The 25,739-nt window shown below is 46.6% G+C and overlaps 1 protein-coding gene across 1 annotated transcript in view; it reads right to left on the bottom strand.

Moving 5' to 3' along the window:
* The window catches only part of NOTCH1 (notch receptor 1), a 79,819-nt gene extending 57,158 nt beyond the window's left edge, over nt 1-22,661 (bottom strand). Inside the window, exons 1-2 of the mRNA XM_074974004.1 lie at nt 22,558-22,661; nt 18,205-18,286 (exon numbers count right to left, since the gene is read on the bottom strand). Of these exons, the coding sequence (XP_074830105.1) occupies nt 18,205-18,286; nt 22,558-22,615 (140 nt within the window). The 5' untranslated portion in view covers nt 22,616-22,661. The remainder of the gene's footprint in view (nt 1-18,204; nt 18,287-22,557) is intronic.
* Between the last annotated feature and the right edge of the window lie 3,078 nt (nt 22,662-25,739).

Here is a 25,739-nt window from a genome sequence, read left to right as displayed (position 1 = left end):
GAAGCAGGAGCATAGAATCATAGAAGATTAGGGCTGGAAGGGACCTCAGGAGGCCATCTAGTCCAACCCCCTGCTCAAAGCAGGGCCAATCCCCAACTAAATCATTCCTGCCAGGGTTTTGTCAAGCCAGGCCTTAAAAAAAAATCTTTAAGGATGGAGATTCCACCACCCCCCTAGGTAACCCATTCCAGTGCTTCATCACCCTCCTAGTGAAATAGTGTTTCCTGATATCCAACCTAGACCTCCCACACTGCAACTTGAGACCATTGCTCCTTGTTCTGTCATCTGCCACCACTGAGAACAGCCTAGCTCCATCCTCTTTGGAACCCCCCTTCAGGTAGTTGAAGGCTGATATCAAATCCCCCCTCACTCTTCTCTTCTGCAGACTAAATAAGCCCAGTTCCCTCAGCCTCTCCTCATAAGTCATGTGCCCCAGCCCCCTAATCATTTTCATTGCCTTCGCTGGACTCTCTCCAATTTGTCCACATCGTTTCTGTAGTGGGGGGCCCAAAACTGGATGCAATAATCCAGATGTGGCCTCACCAGTGCCAAATAGAGGGGAATAATCACTTCCCTCAATCTGCTGGCAATGCTCCTACTAATGCAGCCCAATATGCCATTAGCCTTCTTGGCAACAAGGGCACACTGTTGACTCATATCCAGCTTCTCATCCACTGTAACCCCCAGGTCCTTTTCTGCAGAACTGCAGCTTAGCCAGTCGGTCCCCAGCCTGTAGCAATGCATGGGATTCTTCCATCCTAAGTGCAGGACTCTGCACTTGTCCTTGTTGAACCTCATCGTATTTCTTTTGGCCCAATCCTCCAATTTGTCTAGGTCACTCTGGACCCTATCCCTACCTTCCAGCGTATCTACCTCTCCCCCCAGCTTAGTGTCATCTGCAAACTTGCTGAGGGTGCAATCCATCCCATCATCCAGATCATTAATAAAGACGTTGAACAAAACCAGCCCCAGGACCAACCCCTGGAGCACTTCACTTGATACCGGCTGCCAACTAGACATCGAGCCATTGATCGCTACCCATTGAACCCGGCGATCTAACCAGCTTTCTATCCACCTTATAGTCCATTCATGCAATCCATGCTTTTTTAACTTGCTGGCAAGAATACTGTGGGAGACTGTATCAAAAGCTTTGCTAAAGTCAAGACATATCACGTCCCCTGCTTTCCCCATATCCACAGAGCCAGTTATCTCATCATAGAAGGCAATCAGGTAGGTCAGGCATGATTTGCCCTTAGTGAATCCATGTTGACTATTCCTGATCGCCTTCCTCTCTTCCAAGTGCTTCAAAATGGACTCCTTGAGGACCTGCTCCATGACTTTTCCAGGAACTGAGGTGAGGCTGACCGGTCTGTAGTTCCCTGGATTCTGCTTCTTCCCTTTTTTAAAAGATGGGCACTACATTAGCCCTTTTCCAATCGTCCGGGCCCTCCCCCGATCGCCACGAGTTTTCAGAGATAAGGGCCGATGGCTCTACAATCACATCAGCCAATTCCCTCAGCACCCTCAGATGCATTAGATCCGGCCCCAGGGGCTTGTGCACGTCCAGCTTTTCTAAATAGTCCTTAACCTGTTCTTTCACCACTGAGGGCTGCTCACCCTGGCAGACTGCACCAGGCCAGCCGCCCATCTAGCTCAGCACCCTGCCTCAGACCGTGGCCATAACCAGCTGCTTCAGAGGAAGGTACACAACACTACAAATTCATTCCACAAATGAAAAGGAGGATGGTCAAAGCAAAGCCAATACAAAAAGAAAAGGAGTACTTGTGGCACCATAGAGACTAACCAATTTATTTGAGACTAACACGGCTGCTACTCTGAAAGCCAATACAATTACTCTGCCCTGCTCTACACCCCATGGAGAACTGTGCAGGCTTGTCTGTCCTTCATCCGCTTCTTGTTGCAACTGGGTTTGAGGAAGGAGTTCAGCGCTCACACACCCGGCACATCTTGGATAAAACACAAGGGCAAAGATTTGTTCCTATCAGCATCAGGTCCTCAAGCAAGAGCTTGAGGAATTTCCTCTTGCCAGCATTCCTTCATCTCCCCCTCCTCTCCTAACGAGACAGCACTAGAACTGCGGAATCACCGTGGGAACCACTACAGCCAAACAGTGATGCTAAATTAAAAACAGCCTGTTTCACTTTAAACTCCTGTCCACACCTGAGTTTATTAAACACCCCAGGACACCGGCTAGAAAGGAACAGTGGGTGGGTAAGCAACAGGTTATTATGAGTGACATACAGTTAATATAGCAGACAGCTGCATCTGCAATCTTTGCTTAATTTAAAAAAAAAAAAAAAATCAAATTGCAATCCAAAGTCTTCGATGTTTTTTATACCTAGCCCAAGCCATCTACGTGAGATTTTAAGAAGTAGGTTTTTATCTGAAAGACAACAAAAGGAATTCCCCAAAGCTGGAAATGCTTGTGTGAGAGGGGAGGTTGAGGGAAGTACAGGAACTCAAGCTGCTGCTCTTTCTAGCAGGGAGGGGGCAAATCTTGTATTGTTTTGTTGGCAGAAATATCTGGACAATTTTGGAATCAAAGTCCCCATTGTAATGAAACACAATATAATCCCATCACGAAGTGAAACAGCCCGGACTATTCATCAATGATGGTAAATAGCTACACGGAAGTAACTGCCTTTCAATGGGATGATGAATCCCAGAGATTCATTCACAAGAAAAATGTAGGATGAGAAATGAGGAGGCTAAAAGAAAAATCATTTAATTCCCACCCTCAGAATCCAGGCTGCTAACTTTTTCCTGTTGATTTTTGCATTCGTTTTCAACGCCACCTCTTCAGCTGGTGTAGACCAGCATTGCGCCACGGCCACAGAGCTATGCTGATTTACACTAGCTGAGGGGCCAGCCATCTCTTGCCAGAAAGTACTTTCAGATCCATCTGCACTCTGCCCTTGTTGATCGAAGGCCTAGAGAATTCCCTGGCTATGTTTAATTGAAGGTTACATTAATTTCCTCAGGGATCCTTTACTCCCAGACATTATCTGAAACAAACATTTCTGGCACTTCAAATGTAACCGATACTTCTAAAGCAGTCTCATCCCTGAAAAACAGAATCCAGGCTTAATGCAGAGTCATGCATTAATTCCAACAGGTCCACTGGGCTGTCCAAAGAGCAAGGGTATAGAACACTCTGTGGGTTAGTTCATAAGGATCTAAGGCCTCCTACTCATGCAGGTTGTCCCCATTGTGTTACATTCTTGAGTAAGGACAGCTAGCATGAGTAGAGCTTACAGAATCAAACCCACAATTTGATTGCAGGTGGTCTAACTTCGATGTACCCCTTGGGAATCCAATCCACACAAGCCTTCTACATCAACTGAGTACACGTCCACTGCACTTTGCATATTAGCTGCAAATGAACATGGGTTTGACCTTTTCCCAATTTGGATTTTGCAATGAAACTTCATTAGAAATTCGTCCGAACATTTTTTATGCGAATTTTCACTTAATTTTTTGATGTTCAAAATAAAATTAAAAAATTCACCTTGTCAAAATTTGGGGGGGAAACGATGACATATTTGACTTTTTTTTTTTTTTTTAAATAAAGACCGCTATAGAAATCATTAACCTTGGAAATGCTGGTGTCATTGGAGAGTATAGGATGTGACTTTTTTTGGCCTATGGTGCCATCTTTCAGTACCACTTTCACAGCAAAGTTAAAGCTCTTTTGTTGACTTACAGTAAGAACGCTGCATCGTGTGAGTAAATGTACCTCTGCCTTAACCATGTGGTATTAGGCCAGAATTACATTTGATAAACCGTGAAATTTTGGCATAAACTTCAGTACCAGTGAAACCATCATGTCACTAAAGGATGAATAAGACTTACCAGTACTTCATTTCTTTCTCAAAAATCACCTCATTCATGTTTTGGCTAATCATTTAAACTACCTTATCTCCATATATGGGAAAGTCCCACAAGCAACACGTTCGATCCATATATCTACATTACTAATCTTGGAAATAAAACCCAAGATTAAAGTCTGAAGATACCAAGAGTTAAACAACCTATATTCAGCCCTGATTTATAAACAGAATGAGGACAGGTTTCAGAGTAGCAGCCGTGTTAGTATGTATCTGAAAGAAGAAAAGGAGTACTTGTGGCACCTTAGAGACTAACCAATTTATTTGAGCATAAGCTTTCATGAGCTACAGCTCACTTCATCGGATGCATGCAGTGGAAAATACAGTGGGGAGATTTTATATACGCAGAGAACATGAAAGAATGGGTGTTACCATACACCCTGTAAGGAGAGTGATCAGGTAAGGTGAGCTATTACCAGCAGGAGAGTGGGGGGGCGGGGGAAACCTTTTGTAGTGATAATCAAGATGGGCCATTTCCAGCAGTTGACAAGAACATGTGAGGAACAGTGGGGTGGGGGGAAATCTCCCCACTGTATTTTCCACTACATGCATCGATGAAGTGGGCTGTAGCTCACGAAAGCTTATGCTCAAACAAATTGGTTAGTCTTTAAGGTGCCACAAGTCCTCCTTTTCTTTTTGAGAATGAGGATAGGATTTTGAAAAGCTCATAAATGACTTAAGAGGCCAAAATCCCATTGAAAGTTAGTGGGATCTCAGCTCCTCAGTCACTTGGATGCTTTTGAAAATACTAACCTAAAGTATTTCACTAGTTGCACTACGGTGAAACAAACGAGACCGAAAAGAGGAAGAAACAGACAGCAAGAATGAAAGAGAAAGACAGGAATAGTGATGGATCTAACTTGTGTCTTCCCATAAAAAAATACACAACCCCTCTGTAGCTTAAGTAATAAAAAAAATCCCTTAAAATAGTTTTTTTGCAACAAAATTCCCCCACTCCAAAGTCTGAGATTAAAAAAATACATTTGAGCAGACAAATATTTCCTTTGAGCCTGATATTTTGGTTGTTAAGTTTAACCAAGGAAACAGCCAGTGAGGGGGAAGCCTTCTACACAATGCAGCCTTCTACACCTTTCGCCTGCAAAAATCCCTGTGTCAACATGAAGCCTTATTGACTGAAAGCAGACAACAGGGGAGCCTCTGCCCTCAGGCCGCTATCCCACATTCTTCTGCAGTGTTCCTTAGAAACCCACCTTTTATGAAGAACAGCAGGCACGGTGAAAGGGCCGTCTGTCGCCTTGCCTTTTGACTTTGAGGCCTGTGTCTAACATTTTAATAGCAGCTAGGGGCCAGGGAGAGGTTGGGTTTTCTTTCCCCTCTTCTCTTTCCTCCAGGGTCATTCCATTGCAGGGTCGGTCATTCTCCCATCCAGCAACTGTCACTATCCTTTTCCTCTCTAGCCAACCAAACTAACCGCTTTCTCGCCTGAACGTTCAGACAGCGAGAGGACACCAGAGTTTTGAGGCTGACGGATGCCGGCAGAACTGCAGAACAGAGCGATTCCTACCTTTACCTGCATCGTCCTCATGACGAAATATTACAGTACTAGGCCTGCCTGTTACCCATAACCACATGCGTCCGCATGCCCCAAGTGAAGCTATTGCACTGTTTAACTAGCACTGCATCTCTCTGGAAGAGCCTTATCCACATATCGTAAAACACTGGCACCCACGCATTATTTAACTGTAGCCTATCTGCATAAATCTACTTTGTGTCTAATATTGATATTTTAAGCATAGACACACACACACACAAACCCCTGCCAGATCTAAAACAGTCAGTTCTTATAAAAACAAAATGAAACTGTGCATAGTCAAAGTTCAATAGCTCTATGCAGCAAACACTAGAAGAAGCCTTAAAGTACTTTGGCTCTTGATCTTACAAGGCATTAATACTATTAGAAGAGATTCTAGTCAATAGCACAACCCCTTTAATTACGACCACCATGGCAGGAGGGCACAGGACTCAGGATGGCTGACAGCGTGAACAGCACAAATGCTGAAGTCTTCTTTTGTTATCCCTCCTGGGGACCGTCTTCGGTGGACACAAGAAGAGCCATATTGCAGCCTGAGCGGGCCTTGATGGATTAGCCTTTCATTCTCAGGGTCACAGCACGGCCCATAAACACAGTCAAAGCATCGTGCCACTAATTCTGGCGCCTGTAATATTATACCGTAGGATGGAGGTTTGGTGATTGGACTGCGCTGATGGCTCAGAAGTCAGAGGCTGTTGTGCCAGAGATCAGCGGGCCTGGGAAAGAACGATCAGCCCTCCAATGTCTCGGAGAGCATCTGGGGGGTAAAGATACTATGAAAGATGCTGTACAAAATGAGGCCCAGTTCCCCTGCTCCATGGCAGCTATCCCGTTCAACTCCATGAGACTACTCCAGGCAGTAAGGGTTTGCAGGATCACCCCTGGAGCCCACATGCCACCCATCTGTCAAAGAGCTTTCGGCTTCCAGGCTGCCAAGTCTCCATTCACAAAAGAATAAGACACTTGTGAATGAAACACTCTCCTGTTCTGCAGGAGCTTAAAAACTCTAGCTCCTGGCCCAGCACTGGAATCAAACTTTCACATACAGCCTGATTCTTCAGGTCCATTCTTGCCTTCAGCTACATCTCTGCAACCTTTTCGGCTTCCCAGAGTTAGCTGTAAGGCCTGTTCTAAAACCAAATTAAGGTAACCAGAGTCTTTCTATCAACTTAAGCGGACTTTGGATCAGGCCCTAGGTGACAGGATAGTGAGACATTGCAATATCTAAACTTTATTAAACTGGTTTCTTTCCCCCAGGTCAGAGCAGCAACATGGCATCATAAATCAAAGCACTTTAGCAGACTAACCTCCCAGCCTTCCTTACGTGCTGCAGTCGTACAGTCTATTAAAGAGGGGAGCAATTATGGCATCCTTAACACTTACAAATCCATTTCACATCTAAATACCATTAAGCCTCCCAGAGTTTTGGGAAGGGAATTAAGTTAAAATCTTGTTAAAAAGAAACTGATTTATGTGCAAATAAATTTTGCAACTTGACTGAGCATGAAAGTTTCCCATTAAATTTCAGCTCCCTTCCCGCCAACCCTCTCCACCGCCCCCCCCCCATTTGCTGAAGGTTCACGAGGGCTTTCAACCAGTGCCTAAATGTTAATTGATTAACTGACGTTGCCAATATTAACTTCAGACAGCCTTGAGGATGGAACATCATGGCATAAAAGCTAGAACAAAATGTTAACTCTTGTATGGGGAATAACGGTCACAAATTACAATACTCTGCCCTCGTTAGGTTCAATGTTCAAATCATTGCTTGCTCCAATGGCACCAGCAATTAGGCCCTAATTTGGCAAAGCAAATGGGCTTGTATCTAATTCCAACTGTGAATAATCCTCCCAATTTCAATCAGTTAGGCATGTACTCACTTACCTGGCTGAATCAGGGCCAGAGTTAGGACTGCTGAGTTAAAAGCCACTCTGGTTACTTTTGATTTTAATGAAAAACACCAAACCAAACCACCTAGAACAGTGATGGAGTTAGAAAATAATCTAATACACATCAGCCACATTATAGCAGAACTCTTCCCCTCCTGCGGTGGGAAGGAAAAACTATTCAGAACTGGGCTGTGCCCCCAGACACCTCAGTTACACCGGAACCACACACTTATCCTAAGCACTGTTTACCCATGACCCTGATCCTTCTTCCATTCACGTCAATAGGATTCTTGTCACTACAGTCTCAGGGAGTAGGCACCGTATCTCCTGTTTCATCTGTATAAACAGATTCTACTGCACTGTGTTTCTGATTCAAGAAGTGCCTAGCAAGAGATGCACAGTGCTCTATGCATCATATAAGGAGAGTTTTCAATGCACAGGGAACGTCAGGGGGTGGGAAATAGACGCGGAGAGGTTAAGGGACTTCCCAATAAAACCAGGAGCCCTGACTTTCTGCCCAACCTTCTAACCACTCAAGAATGCAACTTCCATTTTATGATGGGTAGGCAGATAGCTAGGGAGCGTATCTATTACAGCTGATAGAGAGAAGATTAGATGGTAGCCCGCTGTGCCCATTGCAGTCAACGAGACTGAGAGTTGGGCTAACCGCTTCCATTGCAATAGTTAGTCCAATGCTGAGTGCTCTGGAAAATCCTGCCTATAATGCACATATGTACATAGCTCACAAAAAGTATATACAATGTTTTACAAATAGCATTTTTATATATATGCCCCAATCAAAGCAGGCTTAAAGCACAGTTTTAATGAAAGGAAAAACTCCAGCGTGGCAGACAGGACCCCACCAACGCCGCCTCCTTCTCCTCCACCATCCCCTGTACTGCTGCACTTCCGAGCTGTGGGCTCTGCTGATGTACCTGCAAGGCAGATAGCTGGCTCTGATACACAGCAGAATTTTTCACCACTCTGTAAAGTGCAGCCCTGCAATTAATTCGCTCCAACCTGACCTTCTCAACAGCTCTTTCGTTTCCTGTCGTTTCCATAAGGAAGGTCCAACCAAGTTGTTTATCCGAATGACTCTTCCCACGTCTCCTTACAGTGATGGGTTTCAACCTTTTTTTCATTTGCGGACCCCTACAAAATTTCAAATGGCGGTGCGAACCCCTTTGGAAATCTTAGGCATAGTCTGCTGCAGCCCCCCAGGTGTCCACGCACCACAGGTTGAAAACCACTGCCTTAGAGAGATTTATGTACTTCATCCGTATGGTCAGTTTAAAACAGCGCTGAATACTCTTACTTATAAGCTTCAAAGAGGTGTACTTGAAAGAGAAAACTATAAGTGGTCAGGTATTTTAAACCACCATTGGATATTGAGCAGGTAGGCTGGGGGATGAGGGGCCTGGGTATGGTCTTACCGAGATCTACCAGAGAATGCTGCACAGACACCAAAATCACGTCACAGGAGGCTAATGGGAATTCTGCTATTAGCTTCAATGGGAGCCAAGAATGAAAGCTTCAGAGCCCCCATTCTTCACCCTGAACACTGTGGTTTAGAGGTGTGGGAGGGAAGTATTTAGCATGCACACAGCATCACCTCTGGATACACAAGCCTGAGATGGTAGGGACATCTACACAGGATTTCCCTCGCTTCTGCTGAAACTGGAAACCTCTAAACCAAGAATACCCAGGCTTAATCCATGTGGTTTTTCATGATCACAGAATGGTAGAACTGGAAGGGACCTCAAGAAGTCGTCTAGCCCAGTCTCCTCCACTCATGGCAGAACTAAGTATATTCTAGACCATCCCTGACAGGTGTTTGTCTAACTTGCTCTTAAAAATTTCCAGTGATGGAGATTCCACAGCCTCCCAAGGCAATTTATGATATGAATCTATTCAGTACCAATGAACAAACCCCACTCTAATCAGACTCTCATCTCAGCTATGAATGGGAAAGATGCCCATTGACTTCAGTGGGCTTTGGAGCAAGCCTTTATTTTGCGCATTGTCTTCCATACTATAGGCCAGGTTCTCATCTCAATTCCACCACTGTAAATCTGGAATAACTCCAGACTTCTCTGGCATTACACCAGAATTACAACAGTTTTGCCAAAAGGAGAATCTGATCCTCGGATAAGACAGCCTGATTTCAAGTTCTGATCCTAAGAGCCACGGAGTACAGATGTCTAAGATGGCAGAGAAGCATAAATGGAGAAAATAAACTCCACAACAACACATTTCCCTGGTTGGCCCCAATCCCCAGCTGGTGTAAACTGAAATAATTCAACTGAAGTCACTGGAGCAACGCTGATTAACAATAGCTGACAATCTAGCCTACTGTCTCTGTATCGTTCCTTGGAAATTAAATAAACAGTCACAAACCTCGTGTGTGAGAACATGGGAGCAGAATTCTTTGCAACATGATGGTTCTATGGGAAACCAAACTCCTGGACCTGCAGAGAAGGCGCTAATATTAAACTGACCTTCCTCAGGGAGATCTTTAACGTTATGCACCACATCGGGCCTTCCTTAGTGAACTTACAGTAAATGCACATTTTTATTGGTCTATTCCAGTGGTTCTCAACCTATTTACCATTGTGGGCTGCATATGCGGCCCAGAATGTGTTACGTGGGCCGCATCCAATGCTACCTGTATGGCCCTGAGGATGTCACATGGGCTGCAGCTCTGTGCTAATTGGGCCGCAGGTTGAGAACCACTGGTATTCCCGGTGTGCAAAAAATCTAACATTCAAACAAGTGCAAAGCTTAATAAGCGAGCATCAAACTAGAATCGCTACACTTCTGTCACTTGGGTTATTGTAAGCTGTTTGGAGCCGTCTCTTTGCTCTGTGTTTGTACAGTGCCTAGCACAATGGGGTCCTCGCCTGTTACTCAGACTCCTAGACACTGCCGCAACACTTATAATAAATAGTAATAATACCATCCTTCTAACAGCACTGCCAGAGTATCACGCAGGATCAGGCTCTTACCCAATAGACACGGTGCCCTGAATATCACTGCTAAAGGGATGTTTAGTGACTGTGTTTCAAAAGTTGTCAGTAGTGAAGCGGGACAGCCGAGCATCAAATACCATTGACAAGCAGAGCAGTCCAGTTAATGGGACTGCCGAGATTTGTCAGATTCCCCAAGGGGTTTGATGGTTTTAAATTAGAATAAAAGCCAATGTGCACCCAATCCGCCTGCCATTCATCCCATTGACTTCAGAGGATTTTGCGGGATGCAGATCAGGGGAGAATTTGGCTCTTAAGGCCAGATTCTGTTCTCAGCTGGCTCCAATGGAATTACTCTGGATGTACAATGGAACCGTTTCCGGATTTACACCGGTGTAACGGAGCAGTATGTGGCCCTCAGCATTGAAAGTACAATGGACGAGTTTTCAACACCGAGGGCCAAATTCTCCTCAATTACATCAGTACAACTGCTGCAGTGATATGCGGACAGCCAGCACATGGTATTACAGTTGCCCCGTTTACCGACTCCAAACGTGGGTAGGAGCACATGGCCCTGGGGCTGCACAGGGGTGTATTTACCCTGAGAGAAGAGAATTTGTCACTTCCCCCCACACCTAGCTATGCTGCTGACAGTTCTGGCTGTCCGTTTCACCGTGTCGCATGGTCACTCTCCCTTCTACCTTATGGCCCACAAAGCTTTGTGCCTGTAAATAAGGAATACACTACAGGGCTTGCTCCTGAAAACGCTGACATATGCAGCCCATATTCAAGCAAAGTCCTCCCGAGGCTAAGAACTGCAGCAGTTGGCATTTGCGTGGCCATGCTTTGACACCCTTGCCCACACAGCCCATTGGAATGAGCGGCTCAGCTTTTCCTTTTTTGCCCTGAAAACGCAAAAGTTTACATCCCATGACCTTCCATTTGAGCCCTTGAAAGCTTCCTGCTGTTGGACAGCCCATTACACTCCAGGAATGCCATTCCATTGACTTCCTGCGTTCGGCTTCAGCTCTGCACACCTGCTCCAGGGACGCAGGACACCGACTGCCAAAGCTCCATGTTAGTTTAGCTACAGCCAAGTAAACCATTTACCTCCTGGCGGTTGTGGCACTGCACTGAACCGTGCAGAGGTCTCCAAATACCCACACTTCCAGAGAAACGAAACTGCCCCGTGTTTAGATGTGGCAACAGAAGCAGAATTACATGGAGGAATCACAGAGCCTGTGGTTCAACTCCAGTGGCCAGGAGCAGACATGAACAGATCCTAAAAGTCTCAGCATAATTCTTCCTACACCAAACACAACTCAAGTTGTTACTGCTCAACAGGCCAGAAAGTAGAGCGAGCGCCATTAAAAGATGGGCAGGTACCACCCGCAGGCGTATACCACAGGGTGTGGGGTGGGGAAGTACACCCCCTTCTAGGCACAGGGGGAAAAACAGCCATCTCCTAATGGTGCCCAGTGTGATGAAAAGCAAGAGGTGCCATTTGAAAGGAAGGCTCCATTAGTCTGGAATGTGCACTGGACTCTTGTTTTCCACTATGCACTTAGATCCCTTCAGTGCCTAGGCCTGACACAAACAGGCTTTGTTTGGTGGATGTGGGAGTGGCACAAAGGTGCCCTTTGCACTTCCCCGATCTGGTGTGCCAGGCTGGTCCCTTGGTGCCAGTTAGAGGCCAAAACCCCCTCCTTCTGGGTCAGAGGCCTCGTTCAGTGTCCAATCCCAAGAGATGCTGAGCATCCACAAATCCCACCAAGGTGAGTGGGAACTGCTCATCACCTGTCTGGATATGGCCCTCAGACAGGTGGATGGATTCCTATCTAGCATCTAAGCCAACCACCCTTCCCATCAAAAGTCTACTTTGCTTTGGGAAGATGTTGATGTAGGATCCTGCAAGTAAATGCAGGCTCCTCTACCCCCACAGACTTGATTTATGGCCCTGAAAAACTGTACCCATACCCTGGAGATAGCTTAGCCATGGGAACTCACCATAATGACCACACGTACACCAGCCTACGGTAATTGCACCCTGAGGCTACTAGTTGGTTAAATATGTTTATGCTCTATAAATTTCACATTCCACTCACATACATACACATTACCAGTCAGCACGTCTATGAACATGAGCAAAGTGAGGGTCAGGGCACCTCCAGGTCTGGAAAGAGAAAGTTAATTTACAAAGGATGTTAGTTTAAAACTTGCTAATTGCTTGCTGATGTATGTTATTCAGTCCTTTAACTGCCAAATTGTTTGTTTCTAATGTCTTACAAATAGAGGGGCAAAGAAGGTGGGGGAAAAGTGGAACCATCTAATGCAATATACAATAAACTATAACAGCCTTTGGGCCAGATCCTCAGCTGGCAGAAATCAGCAGAGCTCCATTGAAGTTAACGTAGTTATGACAATTCACACCAGCTACAATTCTAGCCCTTTGAGGTCAGATAGTTCTGACAGGGCAAGTTCAAGCAATGAAGGGGGAAAAAAAAAAAAACAAAAAGCCATAACATACGGCCAGATCCTCCAAGCTGTGTAGCTACACCTGCCATCATGAGTACAGGGTGTTCAGTAAACAGGATCCCACAAGTTCTAAGGCTCTTCTTTCTTCTAAGTCTTGCTCAGAGTCTCTCATGGCATTTAAGGAAAACAGAGTGATCAGTCGCTGCATTAACGATTATGCTCCTTCTGTTCCCAAGCCCTTGGCCAAGGGATTGGAATAACTCAATGTGTTTTTGTGGAGGCAGAATCTCAATCAGCTGAAGGTGGTAAAGAGGGATTTCACCAAGGCCAGACTCTCAGTTCATCAGCGTAACTCCGCTGACTTCAATGAGGAAACACTTTGCACAGGCACCAGGCAAAAGGCACTGGAGAATGAGCCCCCCAAACCCCTGTTCTGAAAAACTTCCTATTAATGATGTTTAGCAGGGAGGCGGCAGGGCACTGCAACCAGATTCTTGCACTGAGCATGTGACAAAAGCTATATGTAAAGTTCAGCCATGAAATCACTTTTCCAATCCCTCTGCTGACTCTTTGAGAATAGAAGCCACATTGGAATGGGTGGGGGAAAAGTAATATATTAAAAAATCCCTATAAACCAGCATGAAATAACACAAGGGGCCAGATCCTCGGCTGGTGTGAATGGATGAAGCTCTGCTGACTCCGGGGGCAGTGCTGATTTATGCCAGCTGAGGATCTGGACCAAGATTCTCCTCCACTGGAGGCTGCAACAGGGGATGCTGGTACTTTTGTATTTTTAATCTCCCCTCTTCCACCAAGTCTCCAGGCTCCAACCATGTTCCTTCCGAAAACATGAGATCAGACTTGAAATGACCACCCAGGAGTCTCAACGAGGCTGAATCACCATGAGACTGTTCCTTTAAGAGTTTCCTCTGGTTGATTGTTTCACACTCCACCCTCTTCCTGTCCAGCATGGAGGCGACGTTTTTTCTTTGTTATTATTTCATGGAAATAACGTTGGGCTAAAGCACATGAGAAATATCAAACCAGAAGGAAACATCCGTCCTTTAAAATGAGATAACAATGACCGAGCAGTTGAATAACTCAGAGGCCACAAAGGACTGCAGAATGAAGACTGTCGCTGGAGCTTTCTGGTTGTCGCCACAAAATTATTTTAATCTAAAATAATAATCTCTTGCTTTTTAAAAATCGAGGTTTAAACAAATATTCCCCAACTCCTACGGGTCAGATCCATTGGCCACTGCAGTTTTTTCATTGACCTCCACGGCCTTTGGATCAGGTCCTATATCCAGAAGTTGAGCCATAAGGCTGCAGAGATTCATAAACAAAGGAAGTACTTTAGCAAACTGACCTTTTCCTCACTGCAAACCTAGTGGTTAGATTTAACCTGTTCCTTCGCCTTAACAGCTGCTTTGCTACACAGGGCCAGATTCTCAGCACGTTGGCGTAACCCACTGCTTTCAGTGATGAAACACAGGTAGGACTGAGTTCGTAATTCAGCCCCCTCCCAAGCCATCCGCTTTTAACTAGTGGAACGGGGGCTCGCTGGGAATAAAATTCATGTCACAACAATCTTAGATCAGTCCTATTCATTTGCGATGGTACCAGTCCAAAATAATTAGGACCTATCACCGCAAGTCAAAGTGATCCTCAGAAAAATCTTTTCATCTGATCTGGGAACATGCTTGATTCAAATGAAAGCCTATTCCTTAAAGCCACAGTTAACACACACCACAAAACCACACTTGTCAGTGCTGTTGCAGTCAGTGGCTAGCATCACCGTCTGCTGGTACAAGCTTTTGCAAACCAGGCTTTTTAATGTTATAGATCGAGGGCAAGAGTTTGGTGTTGGGTTACTTTTACCTTGAGTTAAGTTCCTCACAAGATCCCATTAGATGAAATATCACAATCATTTTTCTAGCCGTTTGCAAGATCATATTGTTCCTGCATAGGAACTCGAAAGAGACAAGGTGGGTGAGGTATTATCTGTTATTGGACCAACTTCTGCTGGTGAGAGAGACAAGCTTTCGAGCTCACACAGAGCTTTTCTTCAGGTCTGGGAAACAAACTCCGAAACCCACAGAAGAGATCTGTATAAGCTTGAAAGCTTGTCTCTCTCGCCAACAGAAGTTGGTCCAATAAAAGATATTACCTCCCCCACCTTGACTCTTTAATGTCCCGGGACCAACACGGCTACAACTACGCTGCATATAGGAACTCTAAAGGCAATTTAATTAGGCCACTTCTGTTGCAAAACCTCTAGCTGATCAAATGCCCAGGCCTCTTCATTCAATTAGAGCTCTATGTACACAGACGGACTGGCAAGGAGACATTAAGATAAAGGACCAGGAGTTTTAGGAAATGTAGCTGTAAAATAATAAAAGTAAGTGAAAGCTCATCATTTCACCCCAGTGATTTGCTTTCCATAACAGGGCTTATAAATTGATAACTCTGAAACCAAAGTCACCTTCAAGTAACTCAGTTATCTCTCTGCTGTAATGAGTATCCACAACAAATGCAGAGATACTTCTCCACTGGAGTAGCTTCTCCCTCGTCCACTATTTATTTCACTCCACTTTCTAATTGGATTTGTGGGGGAAGCACAAAGGGGCTTTATGGCCAAACTGTGTTAAGTGCCAGGCCAAACGGAGATGTGGCCTCAAGCCAAAATGGTATGTTTCATTCAGGCGCCAATGGGAGGTGCTAACTTTTTCCACTTCTGCTATCTGTGCTCTTAACTTTGCTTTGTTTAAGGGGCTTGGAAGCAAAACTCCTAGTAAAGAGATACTTAGAGAAGTCTGAAAAATAAGATCTTGCTAACCCCATCTGCTACCTTGGAAGTTACATCTCATCCAACGTCACAGTCCCTACTAAATTTGCCTTCCCGAAATCATCATCCATTAAAAGTTCAACCTACACAGACAGCATTCAATATTAATGGCTACCGAAACCTTAGTTTTCTGCAAAAAACAGCTCACACATTCGCAAGCAGCTCTGTATTCATGGTTAAGAAGATAAGTCACTTGCGGCTGCCAGCAAAGAAATTCTTCAAAGATACCAAAATCTCTCTTTTTCTCTTAAAAAAAGACAGATACTTTGGAGGCTTTTCCTCCTTTTAATAGAGCTTGCACACATCAGATCTAATTAGATTCCACTGCCATCTGCACATGCAATGTAAATCGGGGGAGTTGCAGGGAGTTGGAATTTAAGAGAAAGACAGACAGACAGACAGACAGACCACAAGGAAAAGGAGGGGTGTAGGGTTGGGGTGGGGGATGGAAAGAGTTATGCATTCGGGGAAGCCATACATGATTAGTCACACAGCATTAATCTGCCTCCCTCAACAATAGCTGCCGAATTTCGACCGAATCCCAGCTGTCGCTCTTTGAATGAAAGAAAACAAGATTTAGAGCGTCAAGCGTTGGTAAGGGCTTCTGCAAAATAAAAAAAAAAAAAAAAGTGGCGTGCATTCATTAGCAGCTCACAAAGGGACCCAACTTTTGTCCATTAAATTGTTCATGTGCCTGATTAATTTGCTGATTTTTTTTCCAAGGGGGGGTGGTTTGGATGGAAGGGATGGGGGCAGGAGATGACAAACTGGGCAGAATAACCCAAATGAAGCAAACACGCAAACCTGATCTTCCCCCTCCCCACCGAACGTTGTTGAGGAAGATTTCCATGCCAACTGTTGAATGGCAATGCCTTCAGGTCCCTCTGCAGAGGGGAGCTCTGAACTGGAAGTCTGGAACGGACAAGACTGTCTTCTTGGCTAGCCCTGACCTCGCACACGCTTAACAGGTGGATGGGGGAGGCTGGCTGGAAAACAAACCCATCCGGATTTTGTTTATGTAACAGTGGGAAAAAAAAAAATAAAAGACTGGAATCTTATTCATTTCTCTTTGGTTATTATTCCTTGGAAGGTTGGAGTGAATCACTCATCGCTGTGGTGGGTCAGTTAGTGAGTCCTTCAGGGAATCCCAACATTTTACACATCAGTTGGCTCCATGATCCAGGATTGGAGAAGGCCGGTCAGAGAACCGTCACATAAAACTATCTTGCAGGCAAAAGGTGCCTCCCTCTTACCGAGTGAACCATGCATTCTTATGAGCCTAATCCTGCAACACAACATGGGCCATATCCTTGGCTGGTGAACATCGACTCCACTGACTTCTATGGAGTTATGCTGATGTGCCATAGCTGAGAGCCTGGCCACAACCGCCTTCAACCCCCATTGACTCTAATGGGAGATGGTGGCCCCTTGTCACATCCACTGAAATCAATGGATACCTAAATGTCTGTTTATTTCAGTGGCAGCAGAATCAGAGTCACGACGTTAGGAAGATCACGCTCTATTGTAAATTGACATTACAGTGCCCACAATTCAAGAAGCATGTTGATAAATTGGAGGCAGTTCAGAGAAGAAGCAGGAGAAGGATTAAAGAATTGGAAAACATGCCTTATAGCAACAGACTCAAGGAACTCAACCTCTAACAAGGAGAAGGTTAAGGGATGACTTGATTACAGTCTGTAAGTACCTATATGGGGAACAAATATTTATTAATAATGAGCTCTTCAATCTAGCAGAGAAAGGTATAACACAATCCAATGGCTGGAAGTTGAAGCTAGAAAAATTCAGATTTAGAAATAAGATGTAAATTTTTAGCTGTGAAGATAATTAACCACTGGAATAATTTGTCAAGGATCTCCATCACTGGCAATTTTTAGATCAAGATTGGATGTTTTTCTAAAAGAGCTGCTCTAGGAATTATTTTTGAGAAGATCCATGGGTTTGCTATATAGGTCGTCGGATTAGGTGATCAGAGTGGTCCCTTCTGGCCTTGGAATCTATGAATCTATGTCATTGGGTTGTCACTGAGCGTGATCTCTGGCCAAAGGGTAGGATAAATAATAGGATACTCTTAAAATGCTTGCTGAATTTTTTTGCAGTGGACATTAATGCTTTTTACAGGCCCAGCAGCTGGTCTCCAAAGCACAAGATTCTGGGGCCAGAAGCGGGAGCTTGTCCTGGAATGAATTTAAAAAAACTGAATAAGGCTATCAAGAATCTCCCTTAGAAGTTACTTATTGGTCCAGATGGTACTAAATCCTGCTCCACTGCCTTCAACAGGGTGACACATTTGGCCCTGTCTTGTATTTTCCCCCAACCAGGACACCACGCTTCATCACACTTCCACTGAGGCCAAAGGCCTGACTTGCACTGACTCCTATGCAAGTAGTACTGGGACCTAATATGGCTGCAAATTACTCTTGCACCTCAAATAAAGAAAATGTTTTTCCTCTTTTAGAATTCAGTCCTTCAAAGCAAAGTCAACTTGATGGCAATGTGTTCGTCTCGATAGAGGAAACTCATTGGCTCAGTTCTCTTTTATACTTACAGGCATACCCCAGTCCCATTGGAGTAAGTTTCACACTTTCCCCCATTCAAGCAGGATTCAGCAGGCTGTGTACATCGTAAACCTGCAAACAGAAGATGAGAATTAACCAGGAGTTAGGCCATGTCTACCCTACAAAATTACATTAACTGTTGGCATACAGACACCTCAATAATTACATTGTGCGTGTTGATGCTTTGTTCCTTGTGTCAGCAGTGTGCGTCCTCAGCAGGAGTGCTTGCATCAAGTGAACTGTCAGTGTGGGGCATTGTGGGACAGCTTCTGAAGGCCAGTAACAGTCGACGTAAGCAATGTAATGTCTACACTGATGCTGTGTCCACCCAACTACATCAACCCTGACGCTATGCCACTCGTGGAAGTGGAGTTATTAAATCAGCGTGGCAAGGCAGTTCTGTCAGCAGGAGTGAAATGTTAGCATAGACCTAACTATGGAAGTGTCTAAGTAAGTTGCCTTGCGTTGACCTAACTCTGTAGTGTAAACCAGGCCTTCGACACCTCTATTAGCCTAATCCCCAGAGAGAACAAACTGAGTCTTTTGCTGATTGAAGGCCTTCTCTTACTCAAGTCTATGAGAGGTGGTCTTATACTTCACTTGTAGGTGAGTGGCAGGTCCATGGTAAGAAGAGCCTGCATATTAGTCTATAACAGCAGGCTCATAGAGACGCTAGCTCTGCTAAACCTCTGGAGGCGATGGGCTCTCAGTAGAAGATGTCCTCAAATGATGAAACACATAAAAATGCATAGCTAATTGCAACGGGTGGAGCTGTGACCAGTTTCTAGGCAGCACGTGATTCCAAAGGGGGCTGGCATAACTTTGCCCAGTGTCTTGTCTTTCATGCAGGGAAAAGCTGGCCTGAAAAGATAATTTTTGCAAACTTGATGGATTTTGGACTCAATCATGCATTCTTTATTCAGTTAAACTCTGAAGAAACTCAATGGGAGCACTGCCCAAGTACGGAGTTGGTCAGGGCCTTAGGATTCGGGTGACATGGGCTATTCTAAAAACCTAACCAAGGAGACAAACAGGTAATCATTACTCATGGGAGTAATCTTTATTTAAGTGAGCAGTCCATTGAAGGCTCCTAGGGTAAGGATTTCAGGATCTGGTCCTTTGGGCCAAATTCTGCTCTCAGTTCCCCTGGAATTACTCCTGATTTTACATCTCAATCTGGCCTATTGATTGTAAATTTTTCAGGGCTAGAGACCCTTGGCCAAAATTGACTCTCACATTGGGGTAAAACCAGAGTAACTTCAGATCAATCAATGGGGTTACTTCATATTTAAGAGTAACAGCCGTGTTAGTCTGTATTCGCAAAAAGAAAAGGAGTACTTGTGGCACCTTAGCGACTAACCAATTTATTTGAGCATAAGCTTTCGTGAGCTACAGCTCACTTCATCGGAAGCTTATGCTCAAATAAACTGGTTAGTCTCTAAGGTGCCACAAGTACTCCTTTTCTTTTTACTTCAGATTTACACCAGGGTCTCTTCAAGCAGAATGCATCCCTGGGTGTTTGGTGTGTCTGCAAAGCCCCAAGCATCTCTACAGCACTGCATAAAAATAATTCAGTAATAATAATTGCAGATAGGACTCTTAACCAATAAAAACCAGCAGAGGAGCCACTGCAGTGGCATGGGACATTAGTGGAATGAAGGCTGCCCATGACACAAGTTGTTTCCAATATGCAAATGGCAGCATACAATGGAATGCCACCAAACATATGGCGACGTGCTAGCAATTCTCTAGAACAGCTTACAGGGGAAAGGGGGCTGCCACCGAGCTTTAAAGAAAAGCAGTCACAGAGCACCCTGGGCTGCTTTCACAAGGCAAAGTTATCTGCAAACTTTAAGTTCAGATTTCAGGGCAGGCTCCCATCCTTGTTCTCAGCCACCTAGCTGGGTTTCTTTCCCCCCACCCCCTCCCCCCCATACTGCTACTCTCCTGACTACAGAAAACGCTCCTGAAACTATTGCTGAATTGTCTGGCTGTTCAGATATTCATGATAAAAAAAAAAAAAAAAAAAGGACAAAAAGTGGCTACAGACTGTCCTACAGAGGGAGAACAGAGAGTTGTAAAGCCACAGACACACACTCCCCTCCTTGCTCGTGGGAAAATGCAACAGCTGCAGAGCAGAGCTTTCCCTGATTCCTAACAAAGGGGGAAATCAGAGCTACCCATTGTAAAACGTTAAAGACACCTCTTGTTACATTATTTACTGTAGGGCAGCTCTCAATCCTGTATCCCCCTTGATACTCAATACCTGCTGCCTGGAAGATCTGATTGAGTCAACTAACAGCCCCCCTACCTCCTACCATGCCAACACACTGCAGCCTGCTTTCTCTGGGGAGGAGAGAATTAAGCCAGCCTGGGTCTCTCCTCAGTTATGCAAAGTGAAGTGAAACCAGACAGCGCAAACGTTACCTAAACGGGGCTTTTTTCCCGGAAGGCTGTGATGACACCCTTACTATGAGTAAGACTTCTGACTTTGTATCATAACTCTGAAGTACGCCGGGGAACCCTACGCTCCTTAAGGCACAGAGCACTGCTCAGTCCTACGCTCCCTGGTCCAAAAGCTCCAGAAGAGAAACCTCAGTCTCTCTCCTGTTTAAAAATCGTTGCTTTCAGGACAGATGCAGCTAGGCATCCCTTTTTACACACACGAGAGGTGGCTATACAGGCTGGCTGAGCATGGACCCCTTTTTCTCTCTTATACACCAACACGGTGTCTCCTGGTCAGCTCCCTTGCTTGCATCAGTCGCACTGGTTTCAGTGGGAGTCAGGGTGGCAGAATCCAACCCCCTATGTCACAGCTCGCTTCTGTTTGAGCCAAAAACACTAAGGGCCAGCTTCTGCTGCCTTTTCCCGGAGTAGCACTTACTCCGCGTTAGCAGGCCCCAGGCAGTAAAGGAGACTACTCGCGTGAGTAGGTGCCACTCCTGCATTTATACTCTTACAGAGCGCTTTTCAAAAGCGCTTCACAAATCTTTATTTTTTTTTCCAGTGTTGTGAGGAGAAAGGCAGGATCGAAGCGCTACATTTGCAAGCGGAGGTTATTTCTGCATGTTCAGGAGAATTTTTTTTTTTTCTGAAAGCATCTTCCTACTCATTTCTCTCCCCTTGGCGAAGCTTATGCATCTTTCAGTTTAGGCCTTTTAGACTAAAAAAGAATCGCTGCACGAGTTTCCATTTGATGGTTTCCCCACAGGTTACTGCCCTGTGCCGAAACAAAACGGCCTCTGACATCCGCCCCAAAACTTGCGAGGAAAGGGGTTGAGAGAACAAGAAATCTGACGTCGATTCGAGAAACAGGAAACAACGAATGAACCAGGCTTTCAAAAAATAAAAGCCAGTCTCCGGCCTGAGCTTGAAAAGAGCACAAGGGAAAGACCTTCTCTCTGAGCTTTGCAACATGAAATATTCCACTGCTGAGAAAAAAGAATTCACACCAAAAAGCCCCCCCACACCACACCCCATTGCTATCCTGAGATCGGTTCGCAAAGCTAGCCCCCTCCCACCCACCCCCAAACACACACGGGCTTGGGTTGTGTCATAAAGCCAGTCATGCTTTCCAGCCCTGGTGATGGCAGCTTTTAAAGGCTTGCTCCTCTCAGGAGAGCTCGAGAGAGCCAAGTTTGAAGAGCACTCAGCTCAACCCACCCCACTCTTCTCCGCCTTGGATTTGGTTGAGGGCTGAAGGTCTGCCACCTTGTGAGGCAGGATCAGCTCTCCCCACGGACTGGTTTAAAAGCGAGGGGGTTAAACACACTGGATTCCCCGCCCTGAAGCTATGCCAGCCACACACCCTCTCAGGTGCGTTGTGATCTTTTAAAATCAGAGGGGAGTGGAGAGGAGAGATTCCCTCTTGGAGGGCAGTTGGTAGCAGACGGCAAAGGAACACACACACACACACCCAGAGCGATTTCACTCCGGATTGCTCGTTTCCCTGATAAGAGCAGAAGTTTTCAAGCCACAGTCTCTTCCCCTGCAGCCTGCTCTGGGCTGAGCCGCTGCCCGTCAGCCCTTCTTTCACTTTGCAAAGGGTTTCACCTGCCTCAGCGTGAGCCCCGGCCTCTCCCCCGCTAGGACCCCCCCAGCAAGGAGCTCTCTCCTCTTCTCCAGTCAGCAGGGGAAGAAGGGAAAGACACGGGCGAGAAAGTTTCCACTTCGCCTGCGAGGGGAGGCAGGACTGTGCTGGGACACGCCGGAGCCCAGCTCCAGCTCCCGGCCGGGGCGCCACTTAACTTCTGCCCCGGAGCATCAACTCTCTGGCGGCCACAGACGTCCCCCCGCCCCGTCCCAGCCTCTCCCTTTCCCCCAGGCCCAGCCCTGGCCCCTACCTCGGCTCAGCGCGGGCAGCAGCGACAGCAGGAGGCTCTGCACCAGAAGCTGCTGCATTCCTTCTCTTCGAGCTCCACACGGGCGTCTCTCTTTGCGCTGGTCCTGGCCCCCCCTTTTCAGAGCCACATCGATCCCGGGGCGCCCCCAGCCAGCCGGCGGGCATGCAGGATCCTCTCCTCCCCCCCAAAAAAGGACCCCCAAACTCAGGCGGGAAAAGGAATCCGCTCCCAGGAAGAAATGCCCGGTGCCCCCGAGAGACGCAGAAAGCCGCGGCGCCCCGTGCAACCTCCGGCTGCAAATCCCCCGGCGAGGAGAAGGAGGCGGCTCTGCGCCGCACTCTCCGCCCTTTTCTTCCCCCCCCCCCCCCGATCCTTCCGCCCAGGTGCCCCGGGCTCAACCCAGCCAGCCGAAGCGCCCTGCCAAGGGGCAACAAGGAGCCGGCCCCTGCGCTGCAGAGGAGCAGGTGGGGGCGGGATCGATTTGGGGAGCTGCTCCCTGTAAGCCCCTGCGCTCAGGGGGAGCCTGGGCAGGGGAAACTCCTTGGCGTCGGGAAGTTTCCCAGGCTGCTGGAAGTTTTGTGTGTGTGTGTGTGTGTGCGCGCGCGCGCGCGCACGCGGAGGGATCCCTGCGCTGCTCACCCCCAAGCGGGGTTGGGGTCCCCCCCCCGCCACCCCCGGGATGCCCTGCCCGCGTCCCAGCCCAGGGCATTCTGCCCCCGGGCTCCAGGAGGGGGCTGGGGCTGGTGGAAGGGTAGGAAACTCTGGGGAAGTGTGTTTGCCCCTGGGCAGCAAGAGGGGGACTTGAGGCTGCATGTTGCTGGGGAACCGGGGGGGGGGCAAGAGCTGGGTGCTGCTAGAGGACAAGTTGTATCCACTATTCGGGGGATGGGAGAGAGTAAACCCCCCCCACACACACACAGGAGGTCTGTGGGGAAAGTCATTGATAGCCAGGCTGCAAAACCTGGGGACTGGTGGGGAGAGAGGGGGGCAGTATTCAAATACTGGCACAACAGATGCACCCACAAAAATGTGTACTCAACCCCTGCACCTCCCAGAGCCTGTGTTGTGCATGCAAAAGTGTGCACCTGGATCGGGTAACCCTGTGGCTAGCTACCTATCAAGGCAGGTAACTGCGGGGTTTTGTGAGAGCAGACAGGTTTGCCTGCCTTTCTGACAGGCCAGTCTGGAAGAGGAGGTCTGTTCAATTGTCCAGGTGCAGATGGAGAGGATGCATTTTCACCAGGGCAGTGGATGCAACCTGCATTTTTGCAGGTGCAGTGTGAGCAGCTCCAAGTTTGGCAAGTGAACAGGTGAATAAACAGGTCTGTGAGGTCACCTTTTGTGTCTGCCTTGAAAAACCTGCCTCCCTCCCTCCCCTTCCCCCCCCCCCCCCCCGAGTCCCACAGTCCCAGACACCTCTGGGTCTCCAATGTATTGACTGTGTGATTGACTTTTGCTCTTGGAATGTGCTTGGTTACACAAAGTGAGGTGACTTATCAAAACCATCCCTATAAAGATTTATCCACCCCCAAACCCCTGCATATTGGGAATGCATTTTTACCTACTCCTAGCATATATATTCTGCTCCAGTGGAAATAGCTCGAGTGGGGTCTGTTTGTGTATTTCTTTTGTGCTATAAACTTCTGAACTTTCAGCCAAAGCTCTGGCCAACAATAAAGAAAGAAATTAGCTAACTAAATAAAAGAAGGCCTGGAAGCCAACTCTAGAAGAGGGAGGAAAAAAACCCAAACTTGAGCAAACGCCTAGCCCAGACACCTGCATGGGCAACATTAAACGCTGGCTGCTGCCATGTGCTGTAGCTACCTCTGTATTTTATTCTGGGCACCCTGTTCCTCTAGCTCTCTCCTGTTAGGCCGGCTCCATCCAAGGGCCCAGTCCTGCAAAGCAGAGAGCTGTCTCTGGAGTCAATAGGATTTCTGTATGTGGCAGGCTCGCAGGATGGATTCCTAAATGTGACTACCGCTAGGAACTTAACAAGGACAACTAATTGTAGTTACTAATACAATCACATGTACAAGGCCCAACCCCTCCTGCCCCACCTTGGTGCTCCAGCATGGCCTGAGCAATTACTATATAATCCCAGCAATTAAAGCTGAACTGAAATCGGCCATCTGTCTAGGTGCCTAAATATAGATTTAGGTGTCAAATTCGAGGCACTCGTGTTTGAAAATCTTGGCCAAAGTCTGCACCTACAGTGAGCTTTTTCCTTCACTCTCCCGCTACTGCACAACCCGTGATGTAGCACCAACAATGGCATCAAGTGTGGGAAGGCTCGTGTACTATCTTCTTTTCCGCTGTGTCACCTAATCCTGCGCAGATGGTAGCAAAAAATGCCAGTGCCTTGCCGACATGAGAGCACCCTTTTTTGCTACCACCTGGGTAACCACATAATCGGTTAGTGCAACAGTGGGAAATGTGGAGAAAAAGCTGAGTCTGTGCAAGGCCTAAGGGATTTGCCCAAGGTCACACAGCAAGTCAGTGGCAAAGTCAGGAAGAAAGCATAGACTTCCTGGCTCTCATCTCAGTGTTCATCTCACTAGTGTACAGCTGGCCCTGCTAGCAACCTGGCACCTATCTTTTACTGGGATCCACCAGCACAGGCTACGACTTCTGCACATGGGTCTGTGCTAAGGCATCCTGTGGGCCCCTATTTGCAAAGCGTTTCTGCCGTGTCCTGGACCGATCATCGTTTCAGGGAGAATCCAAGTGCAAACAGGACAGATGAATTGTCCTGAGCCAGCTGTAGCTGTTTTGTCCCTCCTTTGTCTCCAAATGGTTCTGTTCAACCTCTAGTGCTTGCTAACAGGGAGTCAGAGTCAGGGAACGTGCCTGTCCAGGTTAGTGTGCGTTTGGTTAAAAGGGGGAGGGAGAGGGAAAGAGAGACCAACTCCACAATGGGTATGAGAAGAAGTGACACCTCTCACTTGTCCCTTGTCACAGGTATGTCTCTCACTTCATCTCCAAAGGCACCTCCCATCCTACACAGAGCTGGTGTTACCCCACTATTTCCTGCTGTAAATTATTTCCAGAGCGAGTGTGAAACAAATAAAAAAGCGGAGGGGAAAGTCTCTGTTCAGCAGATCAAAGGGAAGAGCCCCTCAGCATCATTTCTCTGTTGCATGCTGTCTTCGTTTTCTTTGTGTCTTTCGTCCTTCAAAACA

The sequence above is a fragment of the Natator depressus genome, chromosome 16 (genome assembly GCF_965152275.1).
Source record: "Natator depressus isolate rNatDep1 chromosome 16, rNatDep2.hap1, whole genome shotgun sequence".
NCBI classification, from domain to species: Eukaryota; Metazoa; Chordata; order Testudines; family Cheloniidae; genus Natator; species Natator depressus.
Note: the sequence above shows the minus strand (reverse complement) of the source record. Positions and strands in the feature narration are given on the sequence as shown.